This window comes from Sus scrofa, chromosome 5 (assembly GCF_054392235.1).
Source record: "Sus scrofa isolate SSC_HxYL_T2T_F1_AM1 chromosome 5, Sscrofa_HxYL_maternal_Yorkshire_Landrace_v2.0, whole genome shotgun sequence".
Classification (NCBI taxonomy): Eukaryota; Metazoa; Chordata; class Mammalia; order Artiodactyla; family Suidae; genus Sus; species Sus scrofa.
Window position 1 is genome coordinate 25,549,328 of NC_139387.1, and position 16,002 is coordinate 25,565,329.

Below are 16,002 nucleotides of genomic sequence, written 5' to 3' on the forward strand. Positions count from 1 at the left end.
GCCACAGGCACAACAATGCCAGATTCAAGCCATGTCTGCTACCTACATTGCAGCTTTTGGCAACGGAGGATCCTTAACCCACTAAGTGAGCCCAGGGATCGAACCCGCATCCTCATGGATACTAGTTGGGTACATAACCCACTGAGCCACAAAAGGAACTCTCCGCTTCATATGTACTAAATAATTTCATCCTCATAATGATCCTATGAGGTAGATACTATGCTTATCCCTGCTATGGTTGAGGAAACTGAGGCATGGAGAGGTTAAATTACTTGCCAAAGGTCAGAGTTGAGCCTCTTAGACTCTTATATTTTAAATGTCATTTTCTTTTTTTTCTATTTTTTTAATTTATGGCTGCACCCGCAACATATGGAAGTTCCTGGGCCAGGCATCGAATCCAAGCTGCAGCTCTGACCTACACCATAGCTGTGGCAACACCAGATCCTTAACCCACTATACCACCTTGGGAACACCTCTTCTTCGTCTTTTTTTTTGGTCTTTTTAGGACCACACCAGTGGCATGTGGATGTTCCCAGGCTAGGGGTCTAATTGGAGCTGTAGCCACCGGCCTACCCCACAGCCATAGCAACACCAGATCTGAGCCACATCTGCGACCTACACCACAGCTCATAGCAACGACGGATCCTCAACCCACTGAGCGAGGCCAGGGATCGAACTCGCGTCCTCATGGATCCTAGTTGGATTAATTAACCCACTGAGCCATGAAGGGAACTCTCTTTCTTTTTTTTTTTAACAAGACTTTTGTAACAGTTTAGATTTACAGAAAAATTGTGAGGATAATGGAGTTCCCACATGTTCCTCACTGAGTCTCCCCCGTTGTTAACATCTACGCAAGAACGTATGAGTGTCCCTTTCGTTTTTATTTTTCAATAGATTATTAGCTTTCAAAGGGCAGAAATTTGAGGTAATTTACCTTTTATCCTTACCACCTAGCATAGTACTTGGACCTAGTAAGTAAATACTCAATTACTGCTTGTGGAATAAACAAATGAATTTGTGTGTTCAGCTTTTCTGATCCCCTCAGGAAGAACATCCATTCCTTGAGGGAAGGAACCACGTCTCCTGCTTTGGTCTGTACCCACAGTGCTTGGTCCAGGACCAAACGCAGGGTGCACAGCAGCAGCAGGGTGGTGGTGGGAGAATAACGGGATCAGGGTGGGCACTGCTGAGGAAGCGCACCCCAGGGAGACTCTTCAGCTACTCACAAGAAGGCCTCCTTCCGGCGGGACTCCTTCAGTGGCTCGTCCTCTTCAGCATCGTGGCTGGAAGATGAGTGGGGCTCCGCCCTGGGGTAGGAGAGTAAAGAAGTCTGGGGGTGCTCTGGGAGGGGAGTGGGGCTCAGAAGGACAAAGTGGATGCCTCACCTCCTGTAGGTGTCAGAGGCAGCAGCGTAGTGGAGGGGAGAGCAGCCTTTGCAGTCAGCCTCATTGACACCTGCCCCAGCAGTGACCAGCGTCACAGCACACTGGTAGCTGCCGTTGGCGGCTGCATAGTGCAGTGGCGTCCTGGGGAGATGTGGAGGAGGGTGGGTCAAAGAATCAGGGGCCGATCCAAACGCAAGCAGATGTGCAGCCAAAAACTGCTTTGTAATACTCTGCTCACTTAGTCTCCATCGCCCCACCCCACCCGCCATCGCTTGTCTCTAGTCAGACGCTCCCTGTGTGTGTGCAGTGGTGCACAGTGACACACCTTCCAAATTTGTCTCTCCTCCTCAAGTCAGCTCCACTGCTCAACAGCAAATTAAGACATTCAACATTCCTAAAAGGAAGGAGAACGCAGGTTAAGGAGAGAAAGAGCATCTCAAGGGGAAGCCACAGGCTTCTCCCCAGGGAGGGAGGGAGGGAGGGACTGAGGGAGGATGAACTAGACAGTCCTTTCTGCTGCAACTGCTCTCACTGTGAGAAGGGGGGTGCTCTGGGCAGGACAGAAGGAGGGGCCCAGCCACTTCTCAAGGTCTGGGAGAGAAGAGAACTCACCCTCCAGAAGCAGCAGCATGAAGACAGGTGCGGCCAAGGTTGTCAGGTGTATTGATGTCAAACCCAGCTGAAAGCACGTGCTCGTTGCTGAGTGAGGACACAATGCTGTACAGCTGACCTGCAGGGCCAGAGCAGCCATGGACCCCGTCTGAGGGCGCTGGGCAGAGCAGGGAAAGGCCTCTGTTCCCTGCCCACCTGCCCAACCCCTAAACCTGTCAGGGCATACCTGAGGAAAGAAGCTTACGACAACAGTCAGAGAATCCAAAGAGAACAGCTAAGTGCAGGGGGAACATGTCGTGGATGCCGCGCCTGGGGAGAAGTTGAGGGACTCAGTCCTTGGGTTAAGGAGGGGCCACCTGCAGACCCGTTTCTGGTGGCCTACTGCCAGCCTAGGCGATAGCAAGCTTCCCTTTGGAAGCCTCTTTGTGCCCCCAGGTTTGATGTGAGTAGACTGTTCACATCTGAGACAGCCTAGGAGTGGGATCAGGGGCCCGGACTCACCGGGCGGTATCCGCGCCATTGGTCATGAGGGTGCTGATGAGCAGCTCGTGTCCGTAGCGAGCGGCCACGTGCAGTGGCGTGTTCCCAAATTTGTCGGCACAATCAATCTCGCTGCCTGAAAGGGAGACACACACCCACACACTCACACTTCAGTCTTCGGACCACTCACACTGATTAGCTGCCATCTGAGAGCTTGGCACATGCCAGGGGCCAGGCTAAGCCTTCTACACATGTTATCTGTTTGTAGGCCCGAGGGAGCTGGGCAGGCAGAGCAAGACCATTTCTACAAGTGCTTGGCTTTTGACTGGAAGGTGGGGTTGGAGGTAGAATAAGGAAGAAGAGAAGTTCCTAGGGAAGGGTTCTCTGAGCAGGTAAGAGAAGAGAGCACAAAGTCTCCCAAGTCCATACCATTCTGGATGAGGATCTGGGAGCGGGTGAAACGGCCATGGATGGCAGCCATGTGCAGGGGACTCTTCCCTTCTTTGCTCTGTGGAAAAATGGCATTTTTTTTTTTTCCTAGTTCTAAGCATAGAGAGTGCCCTGTTTCCCCTTCCAGAGGACACCTCTCTGAGGACAGAGTGATCATATAGACATCTTCCGCCCACCTTCTTCTGGGCCCCTGGGAAGGTCTGATCAACCCAGGATACAAGTGAAACATTCCCCAGAGAGTTATCCAGTGGGGAAGATACTACGGTCAGCACCCCCAGAGCCAGGTTCCGATGCCCACAGGTCTCAGACTCATCCCTTCAGGCACCTGGTAGTTGACATCAGCCCCGTTATTGACCAACAGCTCCAAGCAGAGCGCGCCATTGGTGGAGACTGCAGCCACATGCAGTGGTGTGAAGCCCTTGTCATTCGGCTGGTTGACATTGGCTCCTGCATTCACCAGCTCAATAGCCACCGCATCCTGGCCCAGGTAGCAGGCGATGTGCAAAGCTGTGTTTCCAAAAGCATTGGGCTCATCAATCTGGATTTCCAGGGGGGACAGGAAAGGGGTAAGGAAGGTATCAGTTTAAACAAAGTGGAAGCCAGCACAGCATCCCAGAAATCCAACGACTGCCTCAGACCCCTCAGGTTCCCGACCTAAAGGCTGAGGGCCCTGGTGCTTAAGAAAAGCCTTATTCGGACCTTCTTACCACATCCTCTGACCTCCCCAAAATGCACCAGCAACCTCGGCACCTTCCTATCCCCCTCAGACTCCGACTTCCAGCTCCCTGCCCTTAGCCCCCAGCCCCTGTGCTCAGCACCCTGACCTCAGCCCCCATCCGGAGCAGGTACTTCACCACTTCAATCTGGCCACTGGCAGCAGCTGTATGAAGCAGCCCATAGCCCTTGCGGTCCTTGCAGCCAAGGTCTGCTCCCCGTGCCACCAGCAGTTTCAGGACCTCCAAATGCCCTGGGAAGAGAGGATGCTCTCAAGGAGGTGGAGGGTAAACTCTAAAGCTCAGAGCACTTCTCTCTGAAAAGGCTGCAACCCCACCCCCCCCGCCCCATCTCTGTCCTAGAAACCAAAAAAAAGTCAAATTTCTACTCTTCTCATGATTCTTGCTGTTGTTGTTCTCACTGCTGTTTTTGTTTTAGCTGCACCTGCGGCATGTAGAAATTTCCAGGCCAGGGATTGAACCTGAGCATAGAAGTGACCTGAGACACAACAGTGACAATACTGGATCCTTAAGCCACTGAGCCACCAGGGAACTCCCCATGATCCTTCTTTTTTTTTTTTTTTCTTTTTAGGGACACACATGTGGCATATGGAAGTTCTCAGGCTAGGGGTCAAATCAGAGCTACAGCTGCCAGCTTACACCACAGCCACAGCAACATCAGATCTGAACTGAGTCTGCAACCACAGCTCATGGCAACATCTGATCCTTAACCCACTGAGCAGGGCCAGGGATTAAACCCTTGTCCTCATGGATACCAGTTCATTACCACTGAGCCAGAATGGGAACTCCCTCCCCATGATTCTCATCTCACCTAGAAAAGCTGCCCAGTGCAGAGGCTGCCGCTCCTTTTTGTCACAGACATTCAGGCTGGCTCCCTTATTGAGGAGCAAGTTCACCGTCTGTATCAGGACATGAAAGATACCTGTTCAGAGTCAGGTTCATGTGCTCAATGTATCTAAGAGCAGAGCCCTCAGCACCAGAAAAGGCTGAGGCAGCCTAATGTCTCTGTTCTTGGGCAGAACAATCTGGAGCACTAGAGGGAACAGAGAAGCAGGCACTAAGGATATCCCAGATAGATTTGGAAGTTTGAGGTAAACTCAAGGGAGTCTCTTCAGGTGGTTCTTAAACTCTTTTGAAAAGCCTTCAAAATGTACTTAAAGACATGGATTCTTCAGAAAAAAGGCATGTATACAAATATTTTCCAGGCAATTTCAGAGACTTTATCACCCTCCCAAGGTTCAAGTCAAGAATTTCTTTTTTTTTTTTTTTTTTTTTTTGCCTTTTTTTCTTTTTAGGGCTGCACCCAAGGCATATGAAGGTTCACAGGCTAGGGATCCAATCGGAGCTACAGCTGCCAGCCTATACCACAGCCATAGCAATGCCAAATTTGAGCCATGTCTGCGAGCCACAGCTCACGGCAACACCGGGTCCTTAACCCACTGAGCAAGGCCAGAGATCGAACCTGCAACCTCATGGTTTCTAGTCGGATTCGTTTCTGCCATACCACCATAGGAACTCCAAAGAATTTCAATCTAACCCAATCATTCATTGGGTGCTTAAGCTGAAGAGTTTGTATCATCTGGGCTGCTCCTCCCCAGGCCTGAAGGCTCAGAAGAAGGGTAAGGTGAGCAGGAAGGAAAGGAAAAAGGCATGAGGCTGGGACTGCACTGGAGAGGCCCTCACCTCCAAATGCCCACTGTGCACTGCGTGGTGCAGGGCACTGCGCCCGCTCCTGTCAGCCACGTTGAGGCTGCTCAATAGGGGTGCCAGAGCCTCAGCACACTTGGTCGCCCGGTTGGCAGCAGCCACATGCAATGGTGTCTGCCACAGCTTGTCCCGGGCATTCACATCTGCTGAATGTGCCAGCAGCAGTCCCAGCACCTTCTGTGGAGGGGTAGGGATAAGAGAGAAGACAGAGGGACGAACAGGTCAGCACAGTACCTGTGGTCCCATCTCCCCACACCCTGAGCACAGAGTCTCTTTTTGTTTTTCCAACATACCTAGTCTCTCAACATCTATTTCCCATCTTTTGGATCTTGTTAGAGCTTAAAATCTTCCCTACCTTGCTGAGGAAAATATGGACCTCTTCCTCAAGCTACCTGGTACCATTCCCCAACCTAGATCCTGAAAATCACCACCTACACATATACAGCCACTACCAAGCAAATCTACACATAGAGGATCTCAATCCCCCATCACTTCTAGGAATATATTCCTGCTACTTTAATGCCCTCAACAGCAGCCCCCACCCTGTCAGCCCTTCCGTAGACATCAAAATCAATTCCATTACCTAGGTAAGCAAACAGATACTGGTTCCGCTCCATAACTCAAGGCTAAAATGCCCCTCCTAGTCACACACCACCCCCATTCCCACTGGCCTCTGTCCCTCCCCCTGGTGGCTGGAGCCAGGGAAGTGACTGCCAAACCAAGAGGAAGGTCTCCTTTTCCCACTCTTCAGGGTTGAGGGACCCAACAGATGAAACATATTTGATCCCTGAGCTGCCAACTTTTATTCTGTTGAGGAAGCAACAGAACACCACCCCGACCCTTCCATCACAAGGAAGAAATCTCAGTGCCCAGAGGGGGATCGGACTCCAAGGTGGCCCCCCAGGGAGGGATGAGTCACTCAGGCCTGGCAGCAGGGCCCCCTGCAGTCTGACAGCCCAGTGCTAAGCTCTCCCTTGACGTCACATCAGCTGGCAACACTCAGCACCCCCCTTACCAGCCAGTTCTAGGGGTAGGAGGGAGGGGCCAAGGTCTGGTCTCCTCCCCATCTGAGGGTAGACCAGCTTGTAGGCCAGAGGACCGGAGAAGCGCCAACCCTTATCTTCCACCTTTAACCAACTCATCCTCTTTGGAAGGGTGAAAGGAAGAGGGAGGCGAGTACCTCATTTCGGGAGGCAGCAGCACGATGAAGAGGGGTCAGCCACAGTGTGTCCTTAGCGTTGACATTAGCACCTGTGGGGATATAATTTGCTCTTCTGGTGGGAGGTGGAGAGCAGGGAAGGAAGCCAGTAATCAGGCCAGGGAATCTGGATGGAGAAGGAACCTTGCCTGGACCAAGCACCAGAGGACAATCCTTGGATACGGAAAAAAAAGGGCTCCTCCCTCAGATTCCCTCCCTAGGTGCCACACCTTCCAGCTCCCCACTGTTCACCTGACATCAGTAGCAACTGGAGGATGGGGACATCGCCTACGTAGGCAGCAGCATGCAGTGGGGTTCGCCTCTCTTGGTCCTGGGAAGGCAGAAAAGAGGAGCGGCTGTGGGGGTGGAACTATCCAGGACCTCAGCCCGTCTTGGTGCTCCAAGCTTTTCCCCACAACCTTTTCCCATAGGCTCTACAGCCTCGTGAATCCCGATCCTAGGTCGAAGCAAGCACCTAGGGAGGGTGGAGTGAAGGGGTCTGGGCCAGGGGCCGGCGAAGCAATCTCCTTCTTCCAGGAGGGTGGGGGCGCTGCAGACACGGATGGTTCAGAAGAGAACACCGTTTCTGGGCATCCTCAGCCCCACTAGTCTGTGCTCCAAGCCTGACCTGCTCTCCATCCCCAAATGTAGAGCAGTCTCCCGTCTCAGGGTGGAAAGAGCTGCGGCCTCATGCGAGCCGAGGAGACACGGAGCCGCCCCATTAGTGGGGAGGGGTCCAGAACACCAGGGCCGAGATTACCGGTTCGTCATCCTCCCTGATCCCAACTCACCAGCACATTGATGTTCTCCTTCTGCGAGAGGAGGGAACGCACTTCCTCCACATCTCGGCTAAAGATGGCCTGGACCAGGGGCGGCTGCAGGGAGAACCGGCGTTCAGGGAGCGGGCCGGAGCGGAACCGGGGAGGGGGGCGGGGGACACCCGGTTTTAGGGGGGGCGTCGCTGGAGGGGCTCTGCTCCGGGGTCCAGGCTGCAGGGAGCTCCCACGGCGTCTCCGCCGGTCGCCAGGCCCCCAAGGACACCGGCTTGGCTGAGGGGACCGCGGCATGGGGCGGGGCGGGAGCCCCGGGCTCGGGCCCAACCTAGGCCGCACATCCCCGGGCTCGCGTGGCGGCGGCGCCGGGCCCTGGAAGGAGGAAGCGAGTAAGGGCAGGAGGGCTGACCTGGTCCGTGATGCTGAGGATCCCCATGGCCCGGCCCGGGCTCCGTCCGCATCGAGCTCCCGGCGGCGGCGGCGGCGGCTCCACCGGGGACACGGGGCGGCCCAGGCGGCGGTTGCGGCGGCGGCTGCGGGGAGAGCGCGGCCCCGCCTACCGGGGGGCGGGCGAGCGGGAGCCCGCAGCGCTCCCTGGCGGCCGTCCTGGGCCCGGCCGCAGAGCACTTGCCGCGCAGGCAGACTGGGTCCGCGTCGCCCTCCGCCCCGCCCTGGCTGCCTGAGCAGCCCCGGCGCCCCCGACCTCGCTCTCCGGGTCCCCGATTCCCCCAGGCCCGGAGCGCAGTGCTCTTGGCTCCAGTCTGGAGACCCGAAGGATTCACTGCGAAACTCCAGCGGCAATTCTGGCCTTGGCCCTGCTGCAGTACCTTGCAACCTGAGGACCAAACGGCTGGCCAGATCTCACCGAGCCCACAATGCCTCCGCTGGAGCAAACTCCTCCGGTCCCAGGATTACACACCTCAAAATCCACCGCCCCCCCCAAACACACACACAGGCTTGGTGAGGCAGGGGTGTAGAGATCGGGGGATTATGTATGGCAATGGCCCCAGAGGGAGGGAAGGTGCGTATCTCCACCGGCGGTGACAAGAATTGAGTAGAAAGGAAAGCAAAACTGCCCAAATGGCAGAGAAATAAAACCGAGGACTTTCAGCCACAGAAAACCCCACAAAGAGTCTAGGACAGCTGGCAGCCGAAGACGGCCTCCAAGAGCAACAGAAGGGGCCTTTTCAATTCTCTAATTGCTCATTGCCAGGTTAAGGTGGTAGGGTGGCTACACTTTAAAAGGCTCAATGGAATGACTGGGTCACTTTGCTGTACAGCATAAATTGACAGAATATTGTAAATCAACTATAATAAAAAATTAAAATAAATAAAAGTCTCGATGGTTTCTCTCCAGAAAAGGGATGAGGTGCTTCCCCTCTTCCATGAAAGAGACCAGAGAGCTGCCAATCAGACAAGATTTGGATGGAGGTTATCCTTTCCCAGAAAGGGAAAAAGAGGGAAGAAGAAAAGTGGATATTGAAGAACGGATACGATTTATGAAAGGTAGGGAGTTCCCTGATGGCTTAGAGGATTAAGCAGGTTGTCACTGCTTGTAGCTTGGATCGCTCCTGCAGCCTGGGTTGAATCCCTGGCCTTGGAACTTTGGCATGCCATAGGCCCAGTCAAATAAATAAATACATTAAATTAAACAGTGTCCTGTTTAGAGGTCAGCAAATCATGTGTTTAAGAAAGGAACACTTTTAGAAAGAATATCTTGTTGGCCTCCTATCAAGGCAGAAATATTGCTGGAGTTCCCATTGTGGCACAGTGCAAACGAATCCAACTAGTAACCACGAGGTTGCTGGTTCGATCCCTGGCCTCAGTCAGTGGGTTAGTCTGGCGTTGCTGTGAGCTGTAGTGTAGGTCACAGACACAGCTCAGATCCTGTGTTCCTATGGCTGTAGTATAGGCTTGCAGCTGTAGCTCCGATTGGACCCCTAGCCTGGGAACCTCTATATGCCACAGCTGAGGCCCTGAAAAGCAAAAAAAGAAAAAAATAAACAAATATCGCTAACAAGCTAGGCTCCTCATCACCTTCAGTATCTTTTTCTTTCTTTTTTTTTTTGGTGGCATATGGAAGTTTCCAGGTTAGGTGGTTGAATTGGAGCTGCAGCTGCCGGCCTACGCCACAGTAACGCAGGATTTAAGCCACATCTGCCACCTACACCACAGCTCATGGCAATGCTGGATCCCAGACCCACTGAGCAAGGCCAGGGATTGAGCCCTTGTCCTCAGGGATACTAGTTGGGCTCTTAATCTGCTGAGACACAACAGGAACTCGCACCTTCAATATCTTGATCCCTAATAATAATAATAATAATAATAATAATAATAAAAATCAGAGTTCCTGTCGTGGCTCAGTGGTGATGAACCCAACTAGGATCCATGAGGATGCAGATTTGATCCCTGACCTCGTTCAGTGGGTCAGGGATCCAGCACTGCCATGAGCTGTGGTGTAGTTCATAGATGTGGCTTGGATCCCGAGTTGCTGCGGCTGTGGTATAGGTGGCAGCTACAGCTCTGATTTGACCCCTAGCCTGGGAACTTCCATGTGTGACCAGAGCAGCCCGAAAAAGATCCCCCCCCAAAATATCTTGATTCCCCCTGAAAATATACACACAACACTGGTATGAGGGCTCTTTCCTGGGGAGAGAAACTGGGGAACAGAGAATAAGGAAGGAGAGAAAATCTTACCTACCACTTCATACCTTTAAATTTCTTGAATTTTCACCATTTTGCAAATAAAATTCACTGTATTACTGAAAATTTACCTCTTCTAGGAAGTCTTCCCTGCTTAACAGTTTCTTTCCCTTTCATTAGTTCTCCTTAACACTTTCATACTTAGTTTACACTGTCACAGTCAGGTGTTTGTGGGTTTTTTTTTTTTTTTCCTTTACTTTTTTTGTTCTTCTGTTTTTTAATGGTTGAGTCTGTGGTATATGGAAGTTCCCCAGCCAGGGATTGAATCTGAGCCCTACTGTGACCTAACACACTGGGTCTTTTAACCCACTGTGGCACAGTAGGAACTCCTTTATTATTTTTTTAATTGAGATATAGGAATTTCTTTGCAACACAGAGGATTAAGGATCCAGCGTCGTCACTGCTGTGGCTTGGGTCACTGCCGTGGCTTATTTTGCTGCTGCTCTGGGTTCAATCCCTAGGCCACAAGTGCAACAAAAAAAAAAAAAAAAAGAGAGAGAGAGAGAAATAATTGATGTACAATATTATGTAAATAACAAGTGTACACCAGTGATCCATGATTTTTAAAGGTTTTGCTCTATTTATAGTTATTTTAAATATTGGCTATATTCTCTTTTATAGTCATAGTTCTAAATCACACAACTTTGTTGTTCATTTCATTTCACTTTACTTTTCTTTTTTTTTTAAATCTTTTTAGGGTTGCACCCACAGCATATGGAGTTTCCCAGGCTAGGGGTCGAATCAGAGATGTAGCCTCCAGCCTGCACCACAGCCACAGCAACGCCAGATCCGAATCGCATCTGCGACCTACACCACAGCTCAGGGCAACACTAGATCCTTAAGCAAGGCCAGAGATTGAACCTGCATCCTCATGGATACTAGTCAGATTCCTTTCCACTGAGCCACGACAGGAACTCCTTACCTTACGTTTTTTAGATGCAAGAATCCAATATTTCAGAATGGATTTTTTTTCTTTTCTTTCTTTTTTTTTCTGCTTGCCGGCAGCATATGGAGTTTCTGGGCCAGGGATTAGATTGAGCTGCAGTTGCCACCCACACCACAGCTGTGGTAACTCCGGATCCTTTAACCCACTGTGCTCGGACAAGGATCAAACATTGTGCCACATCAGGAGGTCCCAGAATGGATTTTATTTCTTTTATTTATTTATTTATTTATTTTTTGTTGTTGTTTTCTTTTTGTCTTTTTGCTTTTTTTTGGGCCACTCCCGCAGCATATGGAGGTTCCCAGGCTAGGGGTCGAATTGGAGCTGTAGCCACTGGCCTATGCCAGAGCCACAGCAACTCGTGATCCGAGCCGCATCTGCAACCTCCACCACAGCTCACGGCAACACCGGATCGTCAACCCACTGAGCAAGGGCAGGGACCGAACCCGCAACCTCATGGTTCCTAGTCGGATTCGTTAACCACTGCGCCATGACGAGAACTCCCCAGAATGGATTTTAAAGTCTAAGTTACCCAGAGTCTTCCAGCCCAGGGCTGTACATTATTTTTGGCTTTATTTTCTATGAAAAAAAGGATGTTGAGCTCTCTGAAGGCAAGGGTATACATTAAATTTTCTTTGTAGATCAAGCAAAGCAGCCCATGGGAACAAATACTTAGTATTTGATAATGAGCATGAAGATGAGGCTGAGGAAGCACAAACTGATAGTAGTTGGGGAATGCATGGATATGGGTCTTGGGACATGTTGACTTGGCTATTGGGTATGATAGACCTTCCAGGAAGGGCTAAGCTAGGATATGGCCCAGAGGATGGGGAGGAGGGGACTACATGGCCTCTGTTGCCTGAAATAGCTTTTGGTAACCTGAGGAATTGGAGTCAGGGATTGAGCTAGGGTCACGTGCCTTGTTCTGGCTCCTGAGTGGAGGTGAACAGGGGAGTTTGCCAGCCAGGTTCTCTGGGCAGCTGGAAGAAGGAGGAAGGGCTAGAAGAGTTATTTTTAATATTGTTCAGAGCACAGAAAGAGCATTTCCCAGTAGAGAAAAAAAGGATATGATGTAGGCAACACAGTTACTTCCAGGGCTCAGGGAGAAGATGACGGGGTTGGGGAGGAGGAGGCCAGAAGTAGTGGCAAAGCTCTCTTATGCCAAAGTCCTTCTGGATTCGACTACTGATTTCATAGTTGGATAAATCTAGGCAGATGCTTGCCTGTCTTTAAGCCTTAGTTTTTGTTCTTCTAACAAATGTTGATTGAGGATTCACTGTATTCAGCCCTATACTAACTGGTTTGGAGACAGAAACTCTGAAATAACGGTGTTCATTTTTGTGGAGTTTATAACCTAGTAGAACTAGAACTAACACATGCACCTGAGACAATTAGAGAATACAGGATTCATGCTGCTTTACATGGCATTGTGGGTTTAGTCAAGAGGGTCTTCCTGGAGGAGGTGTGTTTTGAGTCAGTACTTAAAGGAAGTTATCAATGTAGAGTGACTGACAGGCAAATAGCAGGAAATTAGTTGTTTCAAGCACCGGGGATGAGCTAGGAAATGTTTAAATGGCAATAATTACCTAAACTAACTAGTAGGGGGGACAACAAGCAAATTGGCTTGGCAGGCCTCTCATACCTTGGGGATTCTAAAGCAGTTAACTCGGTTAAGGCACAGTGTTAATGAGGTCACAGTTTAGTTATGTATCCCAGTTAATTTCTATCTTATATTGGGCCAGATCCTTACTTCTCACTCTAGACAGCTGTCACACATGTAAGCCCTTAGTCAGAAGGGCTAGACAAGGGAGTGAGGTTGAAAAGAGTAAATCTGTCCCTCAAGGTCACAAGCCCTTCTGAGAGTGGCTCCCAATAATCACCTTCTAACTGGAAAGACAGGCTTTATCTTTGGAGGTGGGGGGTGCATTCAGAGGGAAAAAGAAGAAATGTTAAAAGAGAAAAATAAGTGCGATCATTACCCAGTTTGGGATCTCATGTATCTATAATATAAATATAAAGTAAGAATTAAGAAGCCAGAGTTCCTGTTGTGGCTCAGCAGGTTAAGAATCCGACTAGTAAAAAAAAAAAAAAAAAAAGATCTGACTAATATCCATGAGGACATGAGGATGCAGGTTCAATCCCTGGCCTCCCCCACTGAGTGAGGCCAGGGATCCAGCATTGCCTCTAGTTGTGGTGTAGGTCACGGATGGCTAATATCCCGTGTTGCTGTGGCTGTGGTGTAGGCTGGAAGCTGCAGCTCCAATTAGACCCCAGACTAGAAACTCCATATGCTGTACCTGCACCCCCACACACACACACCAGAAAAAAGAAAAAAGAATTAAAATGCCTTCTTTGGAGTTTCCGCAGTGGCACAGTGGGTTAAGAATCCGACTAGGAACCATGAGGTTGCGGGTTCGGTCCCTGCCCTTGCTCAGTGGGTTAACGATCCGGTGTTGCCGTGAGCTATGGTGTAGGTTGCAGACGCGGCTCGGATCCCATGTTGCTGTGGCTCTGGCGTAGGCCGGTGGCTACAGCTCCAATTCGACCCCTAGCCTGGGAACCTCCATATGCCGCGGGAGCGGCCCAAGAAATAGCAAAAAAAGACAAAAAAAAAAAAAAAAAAAAAAAAAGAATCCGACTGCAGCGGTTTGGTTGCTGAGGAGGCCCAGGTTCAATCCCTGGGCAGGCTCAGTGGGTTAAAGGATCTGGCGTTGCAGTAGTTGTGGCATAGATCACTGCTGCAGCTGGGATTAAATCCCTGGCCGAGGGCCTTTCATATGTGGTGGGTGCAGCCATAAATAATAAAATATGGAGTTCCCCATTGTGGCTCAGCCATGGTGAACCCAACTTGTATCCATGAGGACTCAGGTTCCAATCCTGGCCTTGCTCAGTGAGTTAAGGATCTGGCATCTCCATGAACTGCTGTGTGTGGGCTGCAGGCTCGGCTTGTTCTGGCGCTGCTGTTTCTGTGGCATAGGCTAGCAGCCACAGCTCCAATCTGACCCCTAGCCTGGAAAACTCCATATACTGTGGGTGCAGCCCTAAAGAACAAAATTTAAAAAAAAAGATACTTTCCTTACAAAATGTTAAATGTAAGCCAGAGTTCAAGGGAGGGTTCCTGCTCCTTGAAATCCAGATAAAATGAGTTTAAGCTTTTATTTTTTTTTAATTTTATTATTTTTTAGTGCTGCACCCCTGGCATATCGAAATTCCCAGGCTATGGGTTCTAAGCTGGTCACAGCCACAGCAACACCAGATCCAAGCTGAGTCTGAGACCTACATCACAGCTCAGGGTAATACCTGATCTCTGACCCATTGAGCAAGGCCAGGGATCAAACCTGCTTCCTCATGGATACTAGTTGGAATTGGTTCTGCTGCACCACAATGGGAACTCCGGTTCAAGCTTTTAAAATAAGGAGTTTCCGTCGTGGCTCAGAGGAAACAAATCTCACTAGTATCCATGAGGACACAGATACGATCCCTGGCCTTGCTCAGTGGGTTAAGGATCTGGGTGCTGCTGTGGCTGTGGTGTAGGCCAGTGGCTATAGCTCCAATTCGACCCCTAGCCTGGGAACCTCCATATGCTGAAGGTGTGGTCCTAAAAAGACAAAAATAAAAAAATAAAAATAAAAATAAAATAAAATCAATCCATATCTGGTAGAAATCCCAAAATGAATGCCAATCTCCAAGGGGAGAGATGGAGAGTTTATATCTGTCCCCAGTCCCCTGTTTCTGGACAAGATATCTCTGTTCCATACAACAATTAGACCCCAAAGTAACAGTCTTTGTTTTTCTTTTGGCAGTTACCCCCAGCAGGTGTTCTTATGCCAGCAGGTGGAACACGTGCCTTAGCAGAGACCCAAGCTGTTGTAGTGACAATGGCTGTATCCTTAACCTCTTGAGCCACAAGAGAACTCCTTTTCTGGGGGGAGGGGGCATCTGCAGCATATGGGAGTTCACAGGCTAGGGGTCGAGTCAGAGCTGCAGCTGCCAGCCACAGCCACAGCAACACAGGATCCAAGCCATCTCTTGGACCTACAACCACAGCTCATGGCAACGCTGGATCCTTAACCCACTTAGCAAGGCCAGGGATCAAATCCTCATCCTCATGGATGCTAGCTGTATCCCCTCACCCTCACAACACTACTCAGCTAAAGATTTCCTGAATGTGGAGGGCATGGCTAAAGATTTATGCTCTGGAGTTCCCATTGTGGCGCAGTGGTTGATGAATCCGACTAGGAACCATGAGGTTGCGGGTTCAATCCCTGCCCTTGCTCAGTGGGTTAACGATCCGGTGTTGCCGTGAGCTGTGGCGTAGGTCGCAGACGCGGCTGGGATCCTGCCCTGCTGTGGCTCTGGCTTAGGCTGGCGGCCACAGCTCCGATTGGACCCCTAGCCTGGGAACCTCCATATGCCGCAGGAGCGGCCCAAGAAATGGCAAAAAGACACACACACACACAAAAAAAAGATTTATGCTCTAAAGACTAAAGCAGAGAGGCTTGAATTGCACTGCAATAGCATAAACATCTTTTTCTTTCTTTTTCTTTTCTTTTTTTTTTTTTTTTTGGCTGTACCTACAGTTCTCCGGCCAGAGATCGAACCCTGCCACCTGAGCTGCAGTGACAATGCTGAATCCTTAACCCACTGAGATACAAGAGAACTCCCTCTATAAATATCAAAAGAGAAAACTACGCAAACTCTTATCCCAGAGCTTGGAAGGTTAATTTAATTTTCTTTCTCAAAGATACTAGGCACTATGGAGGCTACAAAGATCAAAGGAACTTCTAACTATAAACAAGGCAAAATATGGTAAAGGTTCTAAGAAAAACATTCAGAAGACCCACGGGCTTCTGCAGTCGACAGGCCCATGAAGTCGCCTCTGTGCTTATGTATCAAGTCTGTGACTACGGACTCGCTAAATTAGTTTCCCTGGCGACCTCGTTCTGCATCCTTTCAAACACTAACTCCAGCTCCCTTTTCTCGCCAGAGGTGCGAAACTACATCTCCCGACAGGCCG

At 50.2% G+C, this 16,002-nt stretch overlaps 2 protein-coding genes across 2 annotated transcripts in view; one reads left to right on the forward strand and one right to left on the reverse strand.

Annotated features, from left to right (window-relative positions):
- Nucleotides 1-7,900, reverse strand: part of ANKRD52 (ankyrin repeat domain 52) — a 19,485-nt gene extending 11,585 nt beyond the window's left edge. The window contains exons 1-15 of the mRNA XM_021092856.2: nucleotides 7,749-7,900; nucleotides 7,358-7,441; nucleotides 6,819-6,897; nucleotides 6,549-6,619; nucleotides 5,345-5,545; nucleotides 4,473-4,560; nucleotides 3,752-3,894; nucleotides 3,253-3,465; nucleotides 2,907-2,985; nucleotides 2,499-2,613; nucleotides 2,224-2,306; nucleotides 1,998-2,115; nucleotides 1,711-1,779; nucleotides 1,386-1,526; nucleotides 1,227-1,307 (exon numbers count right to left, since the gene is read on the reverse strand). Coding sequence (XP_020948515.1) covers nucleotides 1,227-1,307; nucleotides 1,386-1,526; nucleotides 1,711-1,779; nucleotides 1,998-2,115; nucleotides 2,224-2,306; nucleotides 2,499-2,613; nucleotides 2,907-2,985; nucleotides 3,253-3,465; nucleotides 3,752-3,894; nucleotides 4,473-4,560; nucleotides 5,345-5,545; nucleotides 6,549-6,619; nucleotides 6,819-6,897; nucleotides 7,358-7,441; nucleotides 7,749-7,775 — 1,592 coding nt within the window. The 5' untranslated portion in view covers nucleotides 7,776-7,900. The remainder of the gene's footprint in view (nucleotides 1-1,226; nucleotides 1,308-1,385; nucleotides 1,527-1,710; nucleotides 1,780-1,997; nucleotides 2,116-2,223; nucleotides 2,307-2,498; nucleotides 2,614-2,906; nucleotides 2,986-3,252; nucleotides 3,466-3,751; nucleotides 3,895-4,472; nucleotides 4,561-5,344; nucleotides 5,546-6,548; nucleotides 6,620-6,818; nucleotides 6,898-7,357; nucleotides 7,442-7,748) is intronic.
- LOC146403275 (uncharacterized) lies at nucleotides 7,538-15,974 on the forward strand. Its single transcript, XM_084956079.1, has 3 exons — nucleotides 7,538-8,360; nucleotides 8,697-8,845; nucleotides 15,566-15,974. Exon 1 carries the CDS (start codon nucleotides 7,632-7,634, stop codon nucleotides 8,301-8,303), a length of 672 nt encoding a protein of 223 aa, XP_084812205.1. The 5' UTR covers nucleotides 7,538-7,631; the 3' UTR covers nucleotides 8,304-8,360; nucleotides 8,697-8,845; nucleotides 15,566-15,974.
- Nucleotides 15,975-16,002: the final 28 nt, after the last annotated feature.

Coding starts and splice junctions, on each gene's coding strand:
- LOC146403275 (XM_084956079.1), top strand. CDS start 7,632: ATGGGGCGGGGCGGGAGCCCCGGGCTCGGGCCCAACCTAGGCCGCACA.